The sequence below is a fragment of the Phyllostomus discolor genome, chromosome 4 (assembly GCF_004126475.2).
Source record: "Phyllostomus discolor isolate MPI-MPIP mPhyDis1 chromosome 4, mPhyDis1.pri.v3, whole genome shotgun sequence".
Lineage (NCBI taxonomy): Eukaryota > Metazoa > Chordata > Mammalia > Chiroptera > Phyllostomidae > Phyllostomus > Phyllostomus discolor.
Window position 1 is genome coordinate 98,047,176 of NC_040906.2, and position 18,861 is coordinate 98,066,036.

Genomic DNA, 18,861 nt, shown 5'->3' on the forward strand with positions numbered 1-18,861 from the left:
ATGTCACACCAAGAACCACAGGAGCGGAGTGGGCACAAAACCACAAGCAGTCGCCCCGTCCCCAGATGCTCCCCAGCTGTCCGAGCAGCACAGGTGGTGGGTGACAGTCTTGTGGGCTGGAGTCAGGAAGGAGTGAGGAATACAGGCAAGGAGCTGGCGCAGAACCACCCACAGCAAAGTCAGCTGCCCGCTTCCCCTGCTGCAGTCCCCAGCCCCCTTTTCGCCCTTCCCGGCACCTCTGGAACAGGTGCGCTGCAGGGCAGGAGCAGGCCTGACTCTGCCCGGGAGCAGGGAGGGCCGCCTACACTGCATGACCCTTTGCACTCCCATTTACATTGCTTTTACTGACGCCACTCACTTCCCTTTGCGTTGGCATGTGGGGTTTGGCATTTGAAGTTCCCGGATTTCCATGTGAGGTTTCTCCTTACCTTGGACTCATGGCCCCAGCAGTGCTGAATCTCCCCCTTTTGTCACACCCCGTCCTGAGCCACACAGTGCTTAACTACTTAACACACCACACCCCCCCACCCCCGCCTGCACCTTAATGGCTCTAATCAGATGTTTTCCCCTAAGAGAGAGGTTTGCTCCCACAACCCTAGATGTGCAGTAGAGCAGTGGTGCTGTCCCGTCTTCAGGCTGGTGTTTAGGAGTGGACTTTAGGAGGGTGTTTAGGAGTTTACTCAGGGCTCAAGGCTTGCCCATGGTCCATCCTCACGTCACGCCCTGTTAGACAGCACGCTTGGCCACAGTGGTTGCGTGGGCACAGTGGTCTGAGCTGCTCTGGTCCCGCCCACAAGTCTCACTCTTCTCAAGGGTGGTATGAAACCGCGTTCAGAAAGAGCACTTGGCCTCTGGCATCACACCTGCAGGGAAGCTCTCCTGAGGAGGGCAGCGGGAGGTGCCATTTTAACTGCAAAGGCCGCCTTGTTCACCATCCGCCCACACGCCAGGCCGGGACAGCCACGTGGTGCCTGCTGTACGACGGTGAAGCCGTGTGAGGGGCAGCGGTGGTCTGATGTTTGTGGAAAGCCTACACTGGTCCCAGAAGCTTCCATTTCCACGGCACGTATCCTGAGTCCCAGGGTTCCTGCAGGCTCTTCCCTCTGGCCCTCTGGCCAAACAGCAAGGTGGCTCTTTGAGGACGCCGAGCAGCTAAGTGTCAGAGTGCGGACCCGCTGGGGGCAGACCCGGGAGCACACACACTGAACTGCCTGTGCGCCCCCCACCGCCTGTCCCACCTCTGCGGGAGGAAACGGGAGACACACTGCCCAGTCCCAGGATCAGGGCCCCTCCAGCAGGCCTGCCTCCGGGCACAGGTCTAGGTCCAGTGAGGGGACAGGAAGGGGAGCTAATGGGCCAGTTTCCTCAGTTTTCCCACCTGTAAAATGGGGACATCTGGGGTGCTGGTGACATGATGTGCAGCCAGCGCTGAGGACGAGGCAGAATGGCCCCTTCTTCCCAAGAGCACTGAGCAGTGGGGCAGCCTGGAGCCGCCGGGACAGGACGGGAGAGCCAGGCCATGCACAGGACCACCCAACCCAGCCTACCCGCCACTGTACATGTTTCGTCCTAGGAGACAGCAGTGGCGGCTATTTTGCAGCCAAGCTGCCTGAAATGAATGCTCTGAACGTAAGCGCCCTCTTGAATGCGGTGCTCCTGTATCCGTGTGTACTGACCACGTTGTTAACCACCTCGCCCCCCTCGCTGTCGGGCAGTCCGTCAAGCGCCCCCTCGGAGTGAGGCAGTGCTGGCCCCTCGTGTGCATGGCCGGTCAGCAGTGAGGGGCCCCCACAGCCAGTGCTGCTTTCCCTTCTCCAGCGCGGGGCCTCGACTGTGACGTGAACCGAGACCTTTGGAGTGTCCCACGCTGTCGTCTTGAATCCGGGACACAGGTGGCCAGTGTCTGAGCTCCGGTGCAGTCGGGGCATGGTGTCAGTGCTGAGGGGCGACCCCCCACTCCTGCGCACAGAGCACCCGTGGCTGAGCTGTGAGCTAACCTGAGCCAAACCGGAGGGTAGCGACCCTGGAAGGAGCCCGAGTGCCCTGTGGGGAGACCTCGGCTCCGTGAACAAGAACGGGTGTTAATGCGAGACCTCGTTTGTGAATTGGCTACCTTTCCAAGTTGTATCTTCTGAATTTTGGATTGTTGAATTTGGGGGAATGCGAAGCTGTGAAGTCTAGACTAAGAGAGCTTTGGTGCACCCAAGAGAAGGGAGGTGACCCTGAGTCCGAGGGGTCCAGAGGGAGTTTGGGGTGGCTGGCCGATCCAGGGCGGAAATAAGCAGGGCAGCAGGGAGGGAGGGGCAGCTCCAGGACAGGCAATATGGGAGGAGTAACGCCCACTCCCCGCTCTCAGGAATCCGGAGGCCCAGGGAAAGACGGGCCTTTGCCCTTTCATTCTTCAGGGGCTGTAAGATGTCAACCGAGCACTGAGGGGCCTCACAAGCCCAACTCCCATCCCGTAAAAGAAGCTGTTCAGGCCAGCTGGAGAGGTCCGCACCTCTGCAGAAAGGAAACCGCAGGCTGTGCCAGGAGTCTCTGAGCAGGTGTGAGTGAGTGTGTATGTGTGTGTGTGTGTGAGCCTGAGAATGGGTGAGACAGACATCATAGGAGTAGAGGCAGACACAGTGACATGCGCACCCTGGGAAGCACAGGGCCCGGGGGGGTGGGGGAGGCCCGATGCGGACGCTGGCCTGCGGAGGCCGGCGGGAGCCTGGGTGCACTCCCCTGGTGGGGAAAGCCGCCCCACCTCTTCGATAACTGCCAAGCAGTAGTTAAGCAAGAGTGGGGGAGTGGCCGTCCTGACCAGCCAGGGCTGTGGGACAGGGACCTGCCTGCCCACTGAGGAAAGGGAGAGCCCCCGGGGGCCAGTGGTGCGGATGGTGTCCAGAGTGGCCAGAGCTGTGCACACCCACGGCAGGGGATCGAGGGAACCCTTGGGGGGTGCCTCATAACGGGGCTCCCGTGGCTCTGGTGGCACACGCTGTCTCTGACAGGGCAGAAATAAGCAGGGCAGCAGGGAGGGAGGGGCAGCTCTTCGTGGCCGTCAGGGTGCATCCCGGCAGGCTGCTTCCACTGAGGCCTCTGCCACCATGCGCTCACACCCAGGAGGCTGGGCCCAGAGACTCAGGGGCTGGAGCAGGAGGGTCTCTTCGTGGCTTCTGACAGTTGTACCCCTGGCTGTGGGGTCTGAGACTAGTTGTAGACATTTCCACGCTCCCGGTGAGCAGGGTACCAGGCAGATGAGTTGACTTAAGACATACCAGCTGCTGAAATTCACCTAGATTAAAAAAAAAAGTAGCATAAGCATAGCTGTTTGCCAAGGCCACGCGCTGCATGGAAACCTTCAGTGCGCAGATGAGCTCTGGAAACCCCTTTGTGTGGCTTGGCCAGCGGGGCATCTCGTGTTGGATGCGGAAGCCCCAAATCTCTGACTCATTTTCCTTTAGGAAGTCTGTAAAACCCACACTTCCTGCCCTCGCCTTCATGGTCCATGACCTGAACCCTCTGGGTGCCTCCGTCTCCCAGCTGACATGCCAAGACCAGAGGTGTTTGGGCGTTGAGAGACGTCACAGCGCTCTCTGGCGACTGCAGGGCAAGATAAGAGGGAAAGCTGCCCTCCGGCACAGCAGGAGCCCGACGGCAGCCCTGAGAGCCCCTGTGTCCCTGCCAGATGTACTGGAAACTGCCTGATTGATGTCGGCAAGGGCTCCCGGCCAGGGAGTTTGTCAGTCGGCTGCAGGAAGGCCAGAGGGGGCAGGAGTAATGGGAGGCTGCGAGGGCGGGGGGTGTGATACGCTGCTTCTCTCCCAGTGTCTGGAAGCTTTCCAGGGGCAGCAGGAAACCTCAGGTTCCCCAGCTGGATCCCCACCTTGTCAGCAAGAATCAAGGCTTCTGTGAACCCAGTAAAATGCAGACGGCGGGCGTGTGGCTCAGTTCATGCCGTGGGGCCAGGGAGCAAGGCAGCCTAGCCCACCCCGCGTCTGCCAGGGCAGGGTGGTCACAGTGATGATGATGATTGTAGTAATGACCCTTCCCCAGAGCTAGACTCGGCCCCGTGCTCTGTAAGCGCTGCTGTCCTTCCCGCACCTCCCCTTCGAGTGAAGGGTTGTCCATCCCCAGTTTACGGAAGAGGAAACTGAACCACAGAGAGGCTCGGTCATTCGTCCAGGGTCACAAATGGAGCCAGGACTCAAATCCAGGGGTCAGCCTGGCCCACCTGTACCTTCTCTGCATCTCCAACCCACAAGCCTTTCTCTTCCTCCTCAGGTACGAAGTGATCTGCCAAAGCTCAGAGCTGGCCAAGGACATCCTGGTGCCCTCTTACGACCCCAAGAACAAGCACTGTGTGTTTCAAGGTGACCTCCTGCTGTTCAGCTGTGCAGGCGCCCACTCCAGGCACCGGAGGATCTGCCCCTGCCGGGACTTCATCAAGGGCCAGGTGGCCCTCTGTGAAGACTGTCTATAGCGGCCACCAGCGGGGCCCTGCACGCCCTCTGCTGGGGAGGACAGTGACTCCAGCCCGGTCCTGGCAGAGCCAGGGGGCAGACATCATTCGGGGACTCTCGCCAGAGCCTGGATTTTTTGGTGGAAGGTTTCGATTTGGTGTTGCCCTGCTGGGGTCCGAGCATCACAGTGGAGTTTTCACCAAAACACAAGAGCAGACCGCAGGCCAGGAGCCTGGTTCTGCTCCCTGGCACAACTCTGTCTTGTTTTTTGAGGAGCAACTGTAGAGAGCGAATGTCAAGATTCATTTAAAACAAAAAACCAGAGGAGGAATTGAGCTGGTCGGAAAGAACTTTCTGTTGGAAACATTCCTAAATCCATTAACTTATTTATTTGGGAGGGCGGGCAGGGGATCAGGGAAGGGCAAAGAGGTCTTGATTACAGGTCTTGTTTCTTTGATTTTCCACTGTTTACCATCCACTTTCACTGTACTATTTTTTTTGTCTGCTTCGGCTGGGGTACAGGCGGGAGAGACAGTGCGCCGAGGCACTGGGTGCACACCTAAGGGTGGCTGTGGGTGTAGCCCCTTACAGTGGGTGATGGCAGCACAAAAGACAGTCTTCTGTGTGTGCTTGAGGGGGGGCAGCCACAGGTCAGGCGCTGCCTCCCTGTGCGGAGGACAGCCCAGCGCGGGCAGGAAGTGCAAGGTTGAGAAACTGACACTGGGTGTGTGTGGTGAGTCTGCAGTGCAGGACTGAGAGAGCTAATTGAGACTCAGTCGTGATGTTTTGCCTGTGAGCTGGGACTGGACAGGAGTGAAGCTGGCCCCTGTGACCTGGAGCCATCCCTGCAGCTGAGCTCCAAACAGGTGGGCTTGTTACATTCCCTATAATGTCTGATGTTGGACCGAAGTCCAAGGAATGGGATCTTGGTGAACTTGACATTGGCTGGGGGGGCAGGGGCAGGCTAGGATGAAACTGACTCACTGTCCTAGCCACTCACCTGTGGGGGTGGGGGCAGCTTTCACTCCAGGCACCAATATTCTGAGGAGGACAAGCCAGTTGCCAGCTTGCCCTGGCCACACTCATCTGACACCCCCTCTCCAGCCCTGGGGCCCCTGTGCTCTGCCTTGTGTGAGTTCCCCACCCCCAGCACCCCACCCCGACTAAGCACTGTTTCAGTGCTTTGGGTGCTTTCCTGTGAAGCCCTTGGCACCCCGTGCTGGTGAGAATGAACCCTCTCCTCCTTAGAGGGTCTCCCTGTTGTGAGCTGTTGTGATACACCCAGCCCTCGGGGTGCTTCTCAGTGCCTTGGTGGCCCTGGCAGCCTTGGCTTCCCAGCACTCTGCATGCCCGGGGCAGCTGGCCCCGCCTCCAGCAGGCAGGACAGCTGGCCAGGCTAATGGCTGGGGGGTGGGCCTTCGAGAAGTGAGACTAAAGGAAGGGCTGTTTCCTGACGACCAGAGCAAGTGGGGTCTTTAGGTGTGGAAAGTTAGATGCTGCCAGCTTTGCAATTCTTCCCTGGTACATAATACCAAATGCACAACCAGCCTTTTTTTTTTTTCCTTAGATTTAGATTCTCGGTCTGAATCCCACCTCCAATCCTAGAGAATGGAGGGGGTGAGGAGGGGCAGCTGGGGTCTCCGCCACCCCTCAGGTGGCCCCAGAATACATGTGCTAGGGAGAGTGCTGACCAGGAGGCCTGGGCCTAGCCACAAGGGAACCTTAGTAATAGGGTGTGAGTGAGTGTGGGTGTGGGTGTGCTTTGAAGCTTTGCAAGGGCAGTCTCCTGCAGTAGGAAGAGAAATAACTGCCTTCCATGCTGTTAGGAATTGCTTTTCCCTGTGAAAGGGCCTCTTGGCTGCACCCTAAATTGTGGGAATTTGCTTGAGTTCTCTGCCCTGAGATTCCTAGGCTGGTGCTGCCCTCTCCTGGGCTCTTCCAGGAGCTTCCAATGGTGAGCATGTCAGTGTAGGCATTATACCAGCAGGGGGAGCCTGCGGGCCAAGACCAATTTCTCACACTCCACAAGGCTAACTTATTTTGCAAAGGGCTGTTTAAATAAGCACAGGAACTCAGAAAGCAAGAGAGGTGGAAAACTACATTCTGCAGAAAGATGCTGTGCCTACCTTGTGTTCCAGAAGCTGCAAAGATTGTTTGCTGGCTGCCCCAGCTCTGGTCCTCCCCTTTTCTCCTCTCTACATCAGGACCCTCGAGTCAGGCAGTCCAGCGGGAGAGCCAGCCCAGTTATTGGTCGAGGTGATGCAGAGTTCCACAGGGGGGCTGCTGCACACGGGGCAGACCAACCCACACTCCACATGGTGAAGGCATTATCCACAGAGGCAGTGACACAGGAGAGGTGCTGGCTGCCAGGCCCCAGCAGACTTAGCTGTGGGCCAGTGGTCCACAGCAGGGAACTTGGGAGGGCCCTGGCCCTGCCTGTCCTGGAGGAGGGCGCCCCTCAGGGTGTGGGCCTTGGGTGATTTTTGTTAACAGAGCCCTAGACCAGCACGTAACAGGTAACGGTCCCACACCGAGAGAGGTCCTCAGCCAGGATCAGCGTCTTCCTGTGCTAGGAGCGTATCTAGCCCAGTCTGTAAGTTTTTGTACATTTTTTTTCCTAAGTGAAATTTGCCCCCTCCCCACTGTGATCTTGGGTTCTTAAAAAACTTGAGGGAAAACATTTAACTAATTTATTAAAAGAGAAAAAGCTTTCCTTTGACATGTAAACACTTTCAGGAGTAAAAGCTCCTCAAGGGGGAAACACTTAATGCCAGTAAACACCTCATTTTATTTTTTGTATGTAATTTGATTTGCACATGTACAAACGGAGAGGGGTCTTTTTGCAATTTTGCTTAGATTGGGGTTTTGTCTCTGCTTATAGTTTTTTGTGTGTATTTGCTGTATGTTTGGAAATATTGAGAGTCCATTTGTTTATTGATATTTATTGTTTCTCTGATGTGCCTTTTCACTTTTCTTTGGGGTTGGTTTTTGGAATCTGGGTGCTGTTGAAGGAAGACAGCAGAATCCTGCAGCTTGGAGATGGGACCTGTCCTTTATCACTGTGGAAGCTTAGGCTGGGCACCAGCAACACCCTTCAAGCCCCCTAGGCCACCACGTGTACGCACTTGCTCCCCCATGCAGCCTCAGAACCCCAAGAGAAGTGCTGGCTTTCTCAAGACCAGCCCACACCTTCCCCAGCTGCTCGGTCACGGTCACATCTTCGGGTCTGGGGGCTGCTGGCTGCCCATGTGCCAGTGGGCCTGTGTTCCGTGCACCCAGGCATGTGGGAGGTGTGGCCCGAAAAGACAACCAGCCCTAGCTGAGGGGTTCCACTGACGGGGAGCAGTACCCACTGAGCTCACGAGAAGCACCAGCCTGTAAACACTTTATCTGGTTCACATCATGAAGGGGAAGGGATGTGCATGCCTTTCTTATGTCCTTAGTGAACACAGGGTTTAATAAAAGTGACTGTTGGGCTCCGCTTGGGAGCGGAGGCCCGGTGCTTCTCATAGGCCACGAAGGCATCCGTGACAGGCTGTTGGAAACTGTTCACAGGTGTGTTTGTGCTTTCCAGACCAGACTCCGGCAGGCCCCCCCGTTTCTCCACGGTGGTTTATTACCTGGATTGTGCGTGTGATCGGGATATTACCACCCTCTTCCATGGCCCCCAAATTCACGATTTAAAAAAGTCCATTTTGTTAAACGACAGGCTTTGTTGTATGTGCTACCATCCCAAGCCTGGATTGTTTTATTTATTTAAAAAAATATGTTTTCACATTGGCTTCATTCTAATTCCATCCATCCCTATAGGGCTACAGAGCACCTTCACGTGAGGAGATGGATGGACATAAATAGATTGTCTTCTTTATGAAGGTGGGGATTTCCTAAAGCGGAGGGCGAGTTCCTTTCATTCTTGTTGGTTTCCACAAAAAGTGGAAAACCAAGTTTTTATCGCAAAAGGCCAAATTAGCTGTATAGTCTCAGATGCAGGAAAAAAAATTAACCTAGCTTTCTTAGCACTTAGGGGTTTTGTGAGGATTCGGTGTTTAGCAGTGTCTGGCACATAGTAAGCCCTAGTAGATGTTAAATATTGTTGTTGTTATTAGCATTTCACAAAACTTGAGAAATAAAGAGCTGAGCTCACTCCCTATCAGTTGATTCATGTAATACCTACGAGAAACTGTCCTGGGTTGATAGAATGTTGTAGAGGTGCACGGACTTAGCACATCCACAGCCCCAGCCCAGCCTGCTGCTGGGGACGTCTCTGTGACCCTGCATGCACTGACTGATCTGAAAACGTGCCTGACTTCAGCACCAGACAAAACCAGGCTGCAGGGACTTGTGCACAGATGACAAGGGTGACCTCTGGCCCCATGCAGGACCTCACCCCACTGATACCTCCTGGACCATTCCAGAGTTTTTCTTTATGCAACTTCTTGAGCTAGAAATTAAGGTGAATGTTCTCATTGACTGTACCCCTTAAAAGTTAACTGTATTCCTCTAAAGTGTCATAAGACAGGCTTTTCTGTTTTGAAGGGGAAAGGAACAACCAATTGAACTTACTCATTCCCCAAGAAGTCCCTTTGCTGCCCCCTGCTGGTCAGGGTGGCTCCTCCACAGTCCAGTCCACAGGGATCAGACTCCTGGGCGGGTCAGCTGTGACATGTTTGCATGGGCCCCAGCCTCAGAGGAGATGCCCTTCTGCCCCAGGCCGCTGCAGCTAGCCTGAGGGACCCCAAAACTATCCCACCTTCCCGGTGAAGCCATGGGTGGAGGCGGGGAGAGTATCTTCAGAACCATTCCCAGAGGCTGCTCATGGTTCAGTGATTTTTTTTCCCCAAATCGCCCAAATACCAATTCACTCTCTGTTTGGCTGAGGTGTTAGCCTCTTGCTCCCTGATCTAGAGCTGCATGTCCCTTCCTGTCTCGGTGCTCTTCTGGATGGACGGCAGTTGTGGACTATGGAGCAGTTTGATGGAGTCCTGTCTTCAATTTCCTTTGTTTTCAGCAGAATCAGCAGTCTTAGACTTTGGTAGGTGTAGGACTAGAATTTACCTCCTTCAAAGCATCATTTCCTCTATCCCTGATTTTGTGGAGCCTTAGATTGGTTCCCCTGCTCCTACAGTTGGCGAGGCGTGGCAAAGGCATGACAGGCCAGCACGTGCTCGTAGGACAGTCGGGTGTGTCTGGATGGTGCGGGTCGGAGTGAGCACTAGCCGTGCTGGAGGTCTGAAAGCCCGGCTGGGACAGCAGGGTGGAGCTTGGCGCAGTCTGCCACCTCTGCCAAGGGGAGATGGGGCAAACTTGGGAAATGTTTTGTTCACTGTCCTGCCCAGGTGTTAATAGGACAATACCGAACAATCGATGCCAAAGGAGATGGTGGTGTCTTTTCTACTGTAGCTGCTGTCACTACGTTGATGTCTTTGAACTAATGACCGTTCGCATCTGTGTCTTCACACAGCTCCTGGTTCACTCTGGGGTTAAGTAGGGCAGGGCTCTGCAGGTGTGCTGTGGCCGTCCAAACATCCTGTACTGGCATAGAGAACACTGCTGTGTTTCCCACTGTTGTAGACAAAACTAGGGAGAACTTTATTTTTCAATAAACTTTTCTTGTGTGACAGGTGGGAGTGATCTTTGGGGGGCTGGGGGGGGCAGGGCCACCTGTGGGTCATAGCCCAGCCACATCCCCCATGCTGGCGTCACTACTGCATTTCCCCATTTGCAGCCACTGCTGAAAATGCTGGAAGGTCACGTGGATGGAGCAGAGGACGAGGGGTTCACCATTGAGTATTCTGTCCCTTAGCGTCACGTCCACCAGTAACTGATTTCAGAGCATCCACCTAGAAGGGAGTGAACTTGAAAGTGGACAGATGGAGCATGCTTTTTGAGATACCTGTACTACAGCAGATGTTTAAAAATCTTTAAGGATGTGCTAGTAAAATAGTCCCTAAAAAGGCTCAGGGCCCGTTGGAGCTGGAGTCCATGTCCCCCCTCACAAAAAGGACTCTGTGACACAGGACACTCTGACACAGGACTTTGACACAGGCCCGTGAGCATTTGGCAAGGCACGCGCCCTGGAAACGAGGGAGGTCGAACCCACGCTCACACCAGGGGCTTGTGGGCATCGACGCGGGAGGCATGGCTCGGCCCGAGACGGCACAGCATCCCTCAAGCTCTGCCCTGAACAGGGACAACACACAGTTCCCAGATACAGCACATTGGGTGTACACCAGTCCCAGAAATGTGCCCAGAAAAATGTGAGTGTGCGTAAGTTTAGGGGAGGCTACACCCTAGCTTCCCTTCCCCGACCTCCCACACTGTATAGTAAATGTACAGGAAACCCACAGAAAAGAAACCTGTTGAATCTTGCATTTCCCAGACCTATCTGTGAACAGTCAACCCTTTATTCCATGGAGCACATTAACACCCTGCAGAGCTGCTGGAGGAAGCTGCGCTGACAGCACCAGACTGAACCGAGGTCAGTGACCTCTTAGACCAAACCACTTTCCTCTAACCAGCCTGAAATGGCTGGTGGGAGGATAGGGTGCGGGCAGCGGGGGTGAGGTCTAGGGAGCAGCCGTCCCTCAGTCTGACAAGGTCAGCCCAAGGACCTCAGGCACCACCAAATCAATGTGTGGTCACTCCCCACCCCCGGGGCGGGTGGGCCTGGCCCCGCAGAGGCACAGAGCCCCTCACCGCAGTGCTTCGGCGTCTCCGCCCCCACTCCACCGGAACGGTGACCCTGCCACGTCATCCCTCAGCCACAACGGCAAAGCTGCCCATGACGGTGACAACTCTCAGAGAGAACCTCCCATACCATACGAAACAGGTAAAGGTCTTTATTGGTCAGACACTGTCGCCCGGCCGGACAAGCATCAGTGCTGGAGGTATACAGACTGTTGTGTGCTGGGAAACATTTCACAGAATCTATACTCAACGTTACATAAACTGAAGACACCTTGCTCCTTACAGAGGAATCCACCACCTCTAACAGACTGCAATGTACCATCACCACTTAACACAAGCATATAGATATATGCACATAGGGGTCGATTATATCATTATTTATTACAAATAAACTGTGGTTTCACATCTGTCAAAAATGGATCCTGTTTTTACACGTATATTCAGGTTCTGAATGTACAAGAAAGGGTCATGTGCTTAGTTCATCCATGCAAAGCTCATACATACATCACTAAGTACTTGAAAAATAGAATGGTCTCCTTTTGAACACATCTGTTTAGATTTAGGATTAGTAAAACAGTATGAAACTAATGAATATATCGATAGAAATTAGGAAGTGCTATATACTGATGGTTTCTGGGCATGTAAAGGGGTGAGGGACACACGGATACGTTCGGTCTTCCCTTCAACCTGCCGGGAGGTGAGAGAGAGGCTCCAGAACGCCCAGGTGGCTGGAGCCCGTCCAGAAGGAGGTGGGTCTGGGCAGTCGCCATCTAGTTCAGGCCTTGAGCACCACAGAAAACTTTCTGCCAAGCGGAGATCTTATCCCGCCCACAAGAAACCCTTTACTCCTGAAACTAGAAAAGGTCAGTTCCCACTGGAAATGGGAAACCAGTCTCCCCTCCTATGCACGTCGTCCTATTGGGTGTAGGGGGCAGTGGAGTGATGGGAGCAGCGCAGACCGACCTGCGGGGCAGGCCGCGTTCCCGTGAACACACACTTTCCGAAGAAGAAACTGGATGTTCAGATAGATGTTGGCACCGTCCGCCTTTGGAGGAAACGTCTCTCATCCTGACAGTCTTCATGCACCGCAGAACTGGCTGGCGGCTCTGGCCCTCCTCACTCGAACATCCATAGTGGCGCGTCTGCCTCACCTGGGTACCATGTCAATGAGGAGTCTGCAGAGAGGGAACAGAGAGGTCACCCCTGGGATGCGGGCCACTTGGGGGGAGCAGACAGCAGAGTCAACTGCAGCCTCTTAAAGCATGTGATTCGGTGGTTTTTAGTATGTGCACAGATGGCCCAATCACCGCCACCTCCTAGTTCCGAACGTGTCCCTCCACCCAAGACACCCACTCGCGTCACTCCCTTCTCCCCTCCACCCCGGACCACTAGTACGTGTTCCCCTATTGAGAAAACACTTAATTTATACAAGTGGACATGTACACAAGTTCTTTATAACTCACCTAATTGTTGAAAATATAAAATCGAATGTTTTGTTTTTTCAAATACTTTGTTTTCAGATTCCAAGTATCAGTGAGATCATACGGTATTTGTCTCTCTGTCTGACTTGCCTCACTTAGCATCATGCTTCCCAGGTCCATCCATGTGGTGGCAAATGTAAGGTTCTTCTTTCACGGCAGAGTCGCATTCCCTTGTATGTAGGACCCGCACCTTGTCTATCCATGGACACTTAGGCTGCCTCAGTATCTTGGTTATTGTAAATAATGCTGCATATATCTTTTTGAATTAGTGTTTTAGATTTCTCTGGATAAATACCCAGAAGTGGGATTGTTTGGTATGTGGTTACACCTATTTTAATTTTTTTGAGGAACCCCCATACTGTTCCCACAGTGGCTGCACCAGTTTACAGTCCCATGAACAGTGCCCAAGGGTTTCCTCTTCTCACATCCTTGCTGACATTTGTTAGACTTGCTGACAATAGTCATTCTGGTACGTGTGAGGTGGTAGCTCACTGTGTTTTAATTTGCCTGTTGCTGATGATTAGTGGTGTTGAGCTTCTTTTCATATGTCTGTTGGCCATAGTATGTCCTCTTTAGAGAAATGTCTATTCAGGTCCTCTGCACATTTTTTAATCAGAATGTTAGGGGTTTGGTTGTTTTGTGTTGGTGTTAAGTTTATGATTTCTTTATATGTTTTGGAAATTAATCCTTATGGGATATATCATTGGTGCATCTTCTCCCGTGCAGTAGGTTCTGTTTTGTTGGTTTCTTCACTGTGCAAAAACTTTTTAGTTTGATATATTCCCATTTTTTATTTTTTCATTTCCCTTGACCAAGAAGACATAGTCTGAAAATATTACTTAAGAGTGATGTCAAAGAGTCTACTGCCCTTTGTTTTCTTCTAGGAGTTTTATGGTTCCAGGTCTTATAATTGTCCTTCAATCTATTTTCAGTTTATTTTTGTATATGGTATCAGAAAGTGGTCTACTTTCATTCTTTTGTACATGTCTGTTTTCCAACACCAATTATTGAAGATATTATCTGTAGCCCATTGTTATTCTTGTCTTCTTTGTCATAAATTAACTGACCATATCATTGTGGGTTTATCTCTGGGCTCTCTTTTTCTGTCCATTTGATCTATGTGTCTGTTTTTATGACAGTACCATGCTGGTTTGATTACTATAGCATTGTAGTATAGTTTGATGTCAGGTAGTGTGATAACCTACTTTGTTCTTCTTTCTCAAGTCCCATGTAGTTTGTTCTAGTTCTGTGAAAATGTCATTAGTATTCCGATAGGGATCACACTGACTCTATAGATTTCCTGGCATAGAGTGGGCATTTTAACTGTTAATTCTTCCAGTTCTTGAGCACAGTGCAACCTTCCATTTATTTGTATCTTCAATTTTTTTTCTTCAGCATCTTACAGTTTTTCCAAGTACAAGGATTTTACCTCCTCAGTTAAATTTGTTCCTATGTATTCATCTTGATGCTATTATAAATAGGATTGTTTTCTTAATTTTCTCTTTCTGAATATTAATTTTGTATCCTGCTACTTTACTGAATATGTTATTAGTCCTAGTAGTCTTTTTGGTGAAATCTTCAGGGTTCTGTCTATATAGTATCATGTCTTCTGCAAATAATGACAGTTTTACTTCTTCCTTCCAATCTGGATGGCTTTTATTTCATTTTCTTCTCTGATGTTGAGTAAAAGTGGTGAAAGTAGACATCCTTGTCTTGTTTCTGACCTTAAGACAAAGTTTTCAGCTTTTCACCACTGACTATGATGCTAGCTGTGTGTTTGTCGTATGTGGCCTTTACTAAATTGAGGTATGTTCCCTCTACATCTACTTGCTGGAGAGTTTTCATCATAAATGCTAGATTTTGTCAAATGCTTTTTCTGCATGTATTGATATGATCATATGATTTTTATCCTTCATTTTGTTTATGTGATGTATCACGTTAATTGATTTTGGGTGTTGAACCAATCTTGCATCCCAGGAATAAATTCCACTTGATCATAGTGTATGACCTTTTTAATGTATTGCTGAATTCAGTTTGCTAATATTCTGCTGGGGATTTTTGCATCTACGTTCAACAAACATATTGGCCTATAATTTTCTTCTTTGTAGTGTCTTTGGTTTTGGTATCAGGGTAGTGACTACCATAACATGAATTTAGGAGCCTCCCCTCCTCTTAAGAAAGATAGGTGTTAAATTCTTCTTTGTTTGATAAAATTCACCTATGAAGCCATCTGGTCCAGGGCTTTTGTTGGTTGGAAGTTTTTTGATTACTGATTCAATTTTGATAGCAATTATTGGTCTGTGCAGATTTTCTGTTTCTTGTATTATTCTAGAAATTTCTTCCAGGTAGCCCAGTTTGTTGGCATAAAATTGTTCATAGGATTTTCTTATAATCCTTTGTATATCTGTGATGTCACTTGTCCATTTTTCTTTTTTAATCTTTTCTTTTAATTTTTCAATTACAGTTGCCATATAATATTAGTTTCAGATGTACACCCCCGTGATTAGAAATTTATATAACTCACTGAGAGATCATCCCAATAAAACTCATACCCCTCCGACACCAGTACATAGTTATTGACTGTACTCCCCATGCTGTACTTTACATCCCATGACTGTTCTGTAACAACCAAATTTGTGCTTCTTAATCCCTTCACCTTCTTACCCATTTTCTCAACCCCCCTCCCATCTGCCAGCCATCAAAATGTTCTCTGTATCTACGAGTCTGCTTTTGCTCTGCTTGCCCATTTGTTTTTTTAGATTCAACTGTTGACAGATATGTATTTATTGATATTTTATTATTCATAACTTTTATCTTTTTTCTTCTTCTTCTTAAGAATGCCCTTTTACAGTTCATGTAATACTGGTTTGGTGGTAATGAACTCCTTTAGCTTTTTCTTGTCTTGGGAAGCTCCTTATGTGTCCTTAGATTCTAATGATAGCTTTGCTGGGTACAGTAATCTTGGTTATAGGTCCTTATTTTTAATACTCTGAGTATTTCATGCCAATCCCTTCTGCCCTGCAAAGTATCTGCTGAGAAATCAGCTGCCAGTCTTACAGGAGCTCCCTTGAAGATAACTAACTGCCTTCCGCATGCTGTTTTTAAGATCTCCCTTTGTCTTTTTAACCTTTTGGCCTTTTAATTATGATGCGTCCTGGTGTGGGCCTCTTTGGTTCATCTTGTTTGGGACCCTCTGTGTTCCCTGGACCAGATTAGTAGGTTTTCAAGTCATTATTTCTTCAGATGGGTTTTCAATCCTTGCTCCCCCTCTTCTCCTTCTGGTACCCCTGTGATACAAATGTTGTTAGTCTTGATGTTTTCCCTTAAACTATCCTATTTTTAAATATTCTTTCTTTTTGCTGTTCCAACTGGGTTATTTCCTACTGCCTCTTTTCTTACAGATCACTAATTCGATCCTCAGTGTTGTTTGAGCTCTGTATCTGAAAGACTGCTTAGTTCTCATGTTTAGTTCTTTTCTGGAGTTTTCTCCTTCTTTCATTTGGGACATGTTTCTTTTGTTTCCTCTTTTTGGTTGCCTGTCTGTGTTTGCTTCTGTGCATTAGGTAGATCTGCTATGGTCTCACACGGTCTTGGTAGAGTGGCCTTATGTAGTGTCCTGGGAGCCCTCTGGTGCAGTTCTCCCTGGTTGCCTGAGCCAGGTGCTCCATGGGTGTCCCTTGTGTGGGCTTTGTGCCACCGCACCCGCCCTCCCATGCAGTACAGCTTTGACTGCTGTTGGCACATCAGTGGGTGGGGCTGACCCTCAGGCTATCTGCCTGTCTATGAGTACAGGCAGACAAGCTGTTGTACAGGGCTAACCACAGAGTAGGAGTCACTCGAGTGGGGTGTGTCCACCCTTCAGATGAGCCATTTGTGGAGTGGCTTGGGTGATCTGATGTGGTCTAAAGCTGGCCATAGGTATGTTGGTTCTGGAGCTTCTTAGGAGGGGGGCTCCAGTGCAGGCCAATGGTCAGCTGCTGCTTGTGGACTGGCTCGGGCCTGCCTGGCAGGAGCTACACAGTCATTTGTGGTTGGCTGCCACTTGTGCTGGGCTTGTGGCTGTGGCGTCAAAGCTATGTTCTGAGACAAGACTGGCCAAAGTTTATGTCAGGCTTGGGGTCCCCTGAGGGGAGTTATAATGCAAGTTGAGATCTATCACCACTTGTCCTGAGCATGCCAAGGTCAGCTGATGCTTGTTTGGGGTTTGTGGGCCTTTGGTGAGAGGTTTTAGAAAAGTCCACAACATCAGCCAAGGCAGGCCCCTGTGCGGATGACCCACTGGAAGCACTCAGACTGGAAATCTGAGTTGAGGTGGGGAGAGGGGAGGTCCCAGAGAATGGCCAGGGTAAGGGAGAGCTCAGAGTTGCACTCACCTGTGCCTGAGGCTGAGTGAGGTAGAGCTCAGCAAAACAAGTGTGCCTGCCAGGGCTTCCATCCCTGGGGAGAGCTGCTCTGACCCCTGCCCACCCCTTCAGCCCTCGCCGTGAAGCTAATCAGTTCAGCCCCTCCCTGCATGTCCCTACACTGGAGCCCAGAACAAATGAGCTTGTGAGTGAGCAAGTCCATGCATAGCTCCCTCAAAAGGAATGCCTGAGATTCCAGTAGCCTTCTGTCTCACTCAGATGCAATCCCCCCTGGTTTTCACAGCCAGTTTTCACAGTTATGGGGACTCCTCAGCCCAGCACTGGTGCTGATTGTGACTTACAGCCCATGCTTCTTATCAAAGTCCTTGCCTCACTTGGGTGCCAGCCACAAGAATGTCTGATCCCTGATGGGAATGTTTTCAGTCACCTGACCTTACCGAGGCTCAGGAGGGTTGCAGATACAAGGTATAACCATTGGGGGCGGGGGAGGAATACTCTTGGCTGCAAGTAAAACAAAGAGGAAAACAGGCACTTACCTTGACCCCGTAGGCAAATATGGTAAGACCAATCAGCACACCTGTGCTGCCATCCAGGTACCAGACCGCCGAGTTATGCTTGAACACCTCGGCACTCAGAAGAATAGAGAAGCCCATCACGCCTCCCACGAGGGAGTTTAAACCTGGGAAGAGCAAAGAGAGCCTGACGGCAGTGCCACATGAACTTTCTCAGCCCCCAAGAAGCTACCCAAACACCAGGCACGCCTCCAACATCCCAAACGTGTGCTGCACAGAATGGTGCCCAGAAGCACTCTCACAGGTGAGAGCTGCCAACTCAGACACCTACATGGCTTGTCATGTCTTTGTTTCAATGTCACAAGAGACCTTGCTAGCCAGAGCTGTCACCCCCAGTGTCAGTGTCCTTCCCCTGCCACGCACTCATGCCTGCTTGACACAGCTGTCTGTGCTCACTGTCAGTCCTCCTCCCTCCCTCGTACTAGCTCATCCAGACCCCGGGAAGCTCAGGGCAGCACCCGGCACACAGGACACATTCACAGATTTGGTGCCTCAAAGCTGTTGAATGTCGCTGAGCCCAGGACCTAGCTGGGATCTTCTCAATCCTGTGAAGTCTGATTGTTATCCAGTTTTTACTGATGAGAGAACTAAAGTTAAGCAGAGTACGGTTAAATAAACTGGCTGAAGTTATACAGATTGAGAGGAGCAGGGCTAGGCTTCTGCCAGAACCCACATCCTTTCCTCCAGGGTCTGTGTAAGTCACCTGAGGACTTTCACTCTCTAGGAAGAGAAATGCAAGTCAAGAACTAGGTTCCTGGTTGTAGAAATGGCAGCCAAAAGACAACCAGAGCTAACAGACACGATTCATCTCCTTTCACATATGTCACCCCTCAGCTGGTCCCCAAGACTCAGGTACCACACTTCCATTTTACCTGTGAGTTTTCAAAGGCCACATGGGAAGGGATTGGCTTAGAGGGGCTCCTGGGGCCGCACTGTGGCGTGGACCACTAGGCTCCTTGCCTGCCTCGGAGGGGTGTGATGGTAGCCTAGAGAAGCTCTGGTCCAAGCTGGCCTGGAGACCTCCTGGCAGCTGGTCTGCACAGGGTCAGTAACCTTGCCAACAACAGGCCCTGTTTCATTTCCCAGCAACTCCACCTGTGTAAGTACCATGCTTTCACTGAACTCAGCAGTGTTAACTTCATGTTCAAGTAGGAAACTAAGATCAAACAACCTTAAATGTATTTACTGGGACTGCACACCTAGCAGAGAGGTTCTAAAGGAAGAGCAGCAGGGGGAGGAAGAGTGTGGGGTTAGAGAAGGTTTGAGCAAAGCCTGAGGAAGACCCCTGTTCAGGGTGCAAGGCGGAGAC

General features: G+C 51.0%; 2 protein-coding genes across 6 annotated transcripts in view; one reads left to right on the forward strand and one right to left on the reverse strand.

Annotated features, from left to right (window-relative positions):
* Positions 1-10,066, forward strand: part of MGAT5 (alpha-1,6-mannosylglycoprotein 6-beta-N-acetylglucosaminyltransferase) — a 337,231-nt gene extending 327,165 nt beyond the window's left edge. For all 5 annotated transcript variants that reach the window (XM_036023647.1, XM_036023648.1, XM_036023649.1 and 2 more), the window contains one exon: positions 4,270-10,066. In XM_036023647.1, the coding sequence (XP_035879540.1) occupies positions 4,270-4,468 (199 nt within the window). In that variant the 3' untranslated portion in view covers positions 4,469-10,066. The remainder of the gene's footprint in view (positions 1-4,269) is intronic.
* Positions 10,067-11,262: 1,196 nt separating this feature from the next.
* The window catches only part of TMEM163 (transmembrane protein 163), a 221,871-nt gene continuing 214,272 nt past the window's right edge, over positions 11,263-18,861 (reverse strand). Inside the window, exons 7-8 of the mRNA XM_036023651.1 lie at positions 17,518-17,659; positions 11,263-12,310 (exon numbers count right to left, since the gene is read on the reverse strand). Coding sequence (XP_035879544.1) covers positions 12,283-12,310; positions 17,518-17,659 — 170 coding nt within the window. The 3' untranslated portion in view covers positions 11,263-12,282. The remainder of the gene's footprint in view (positions 12,311-17,517; positions 17,660-18,861) is intronic.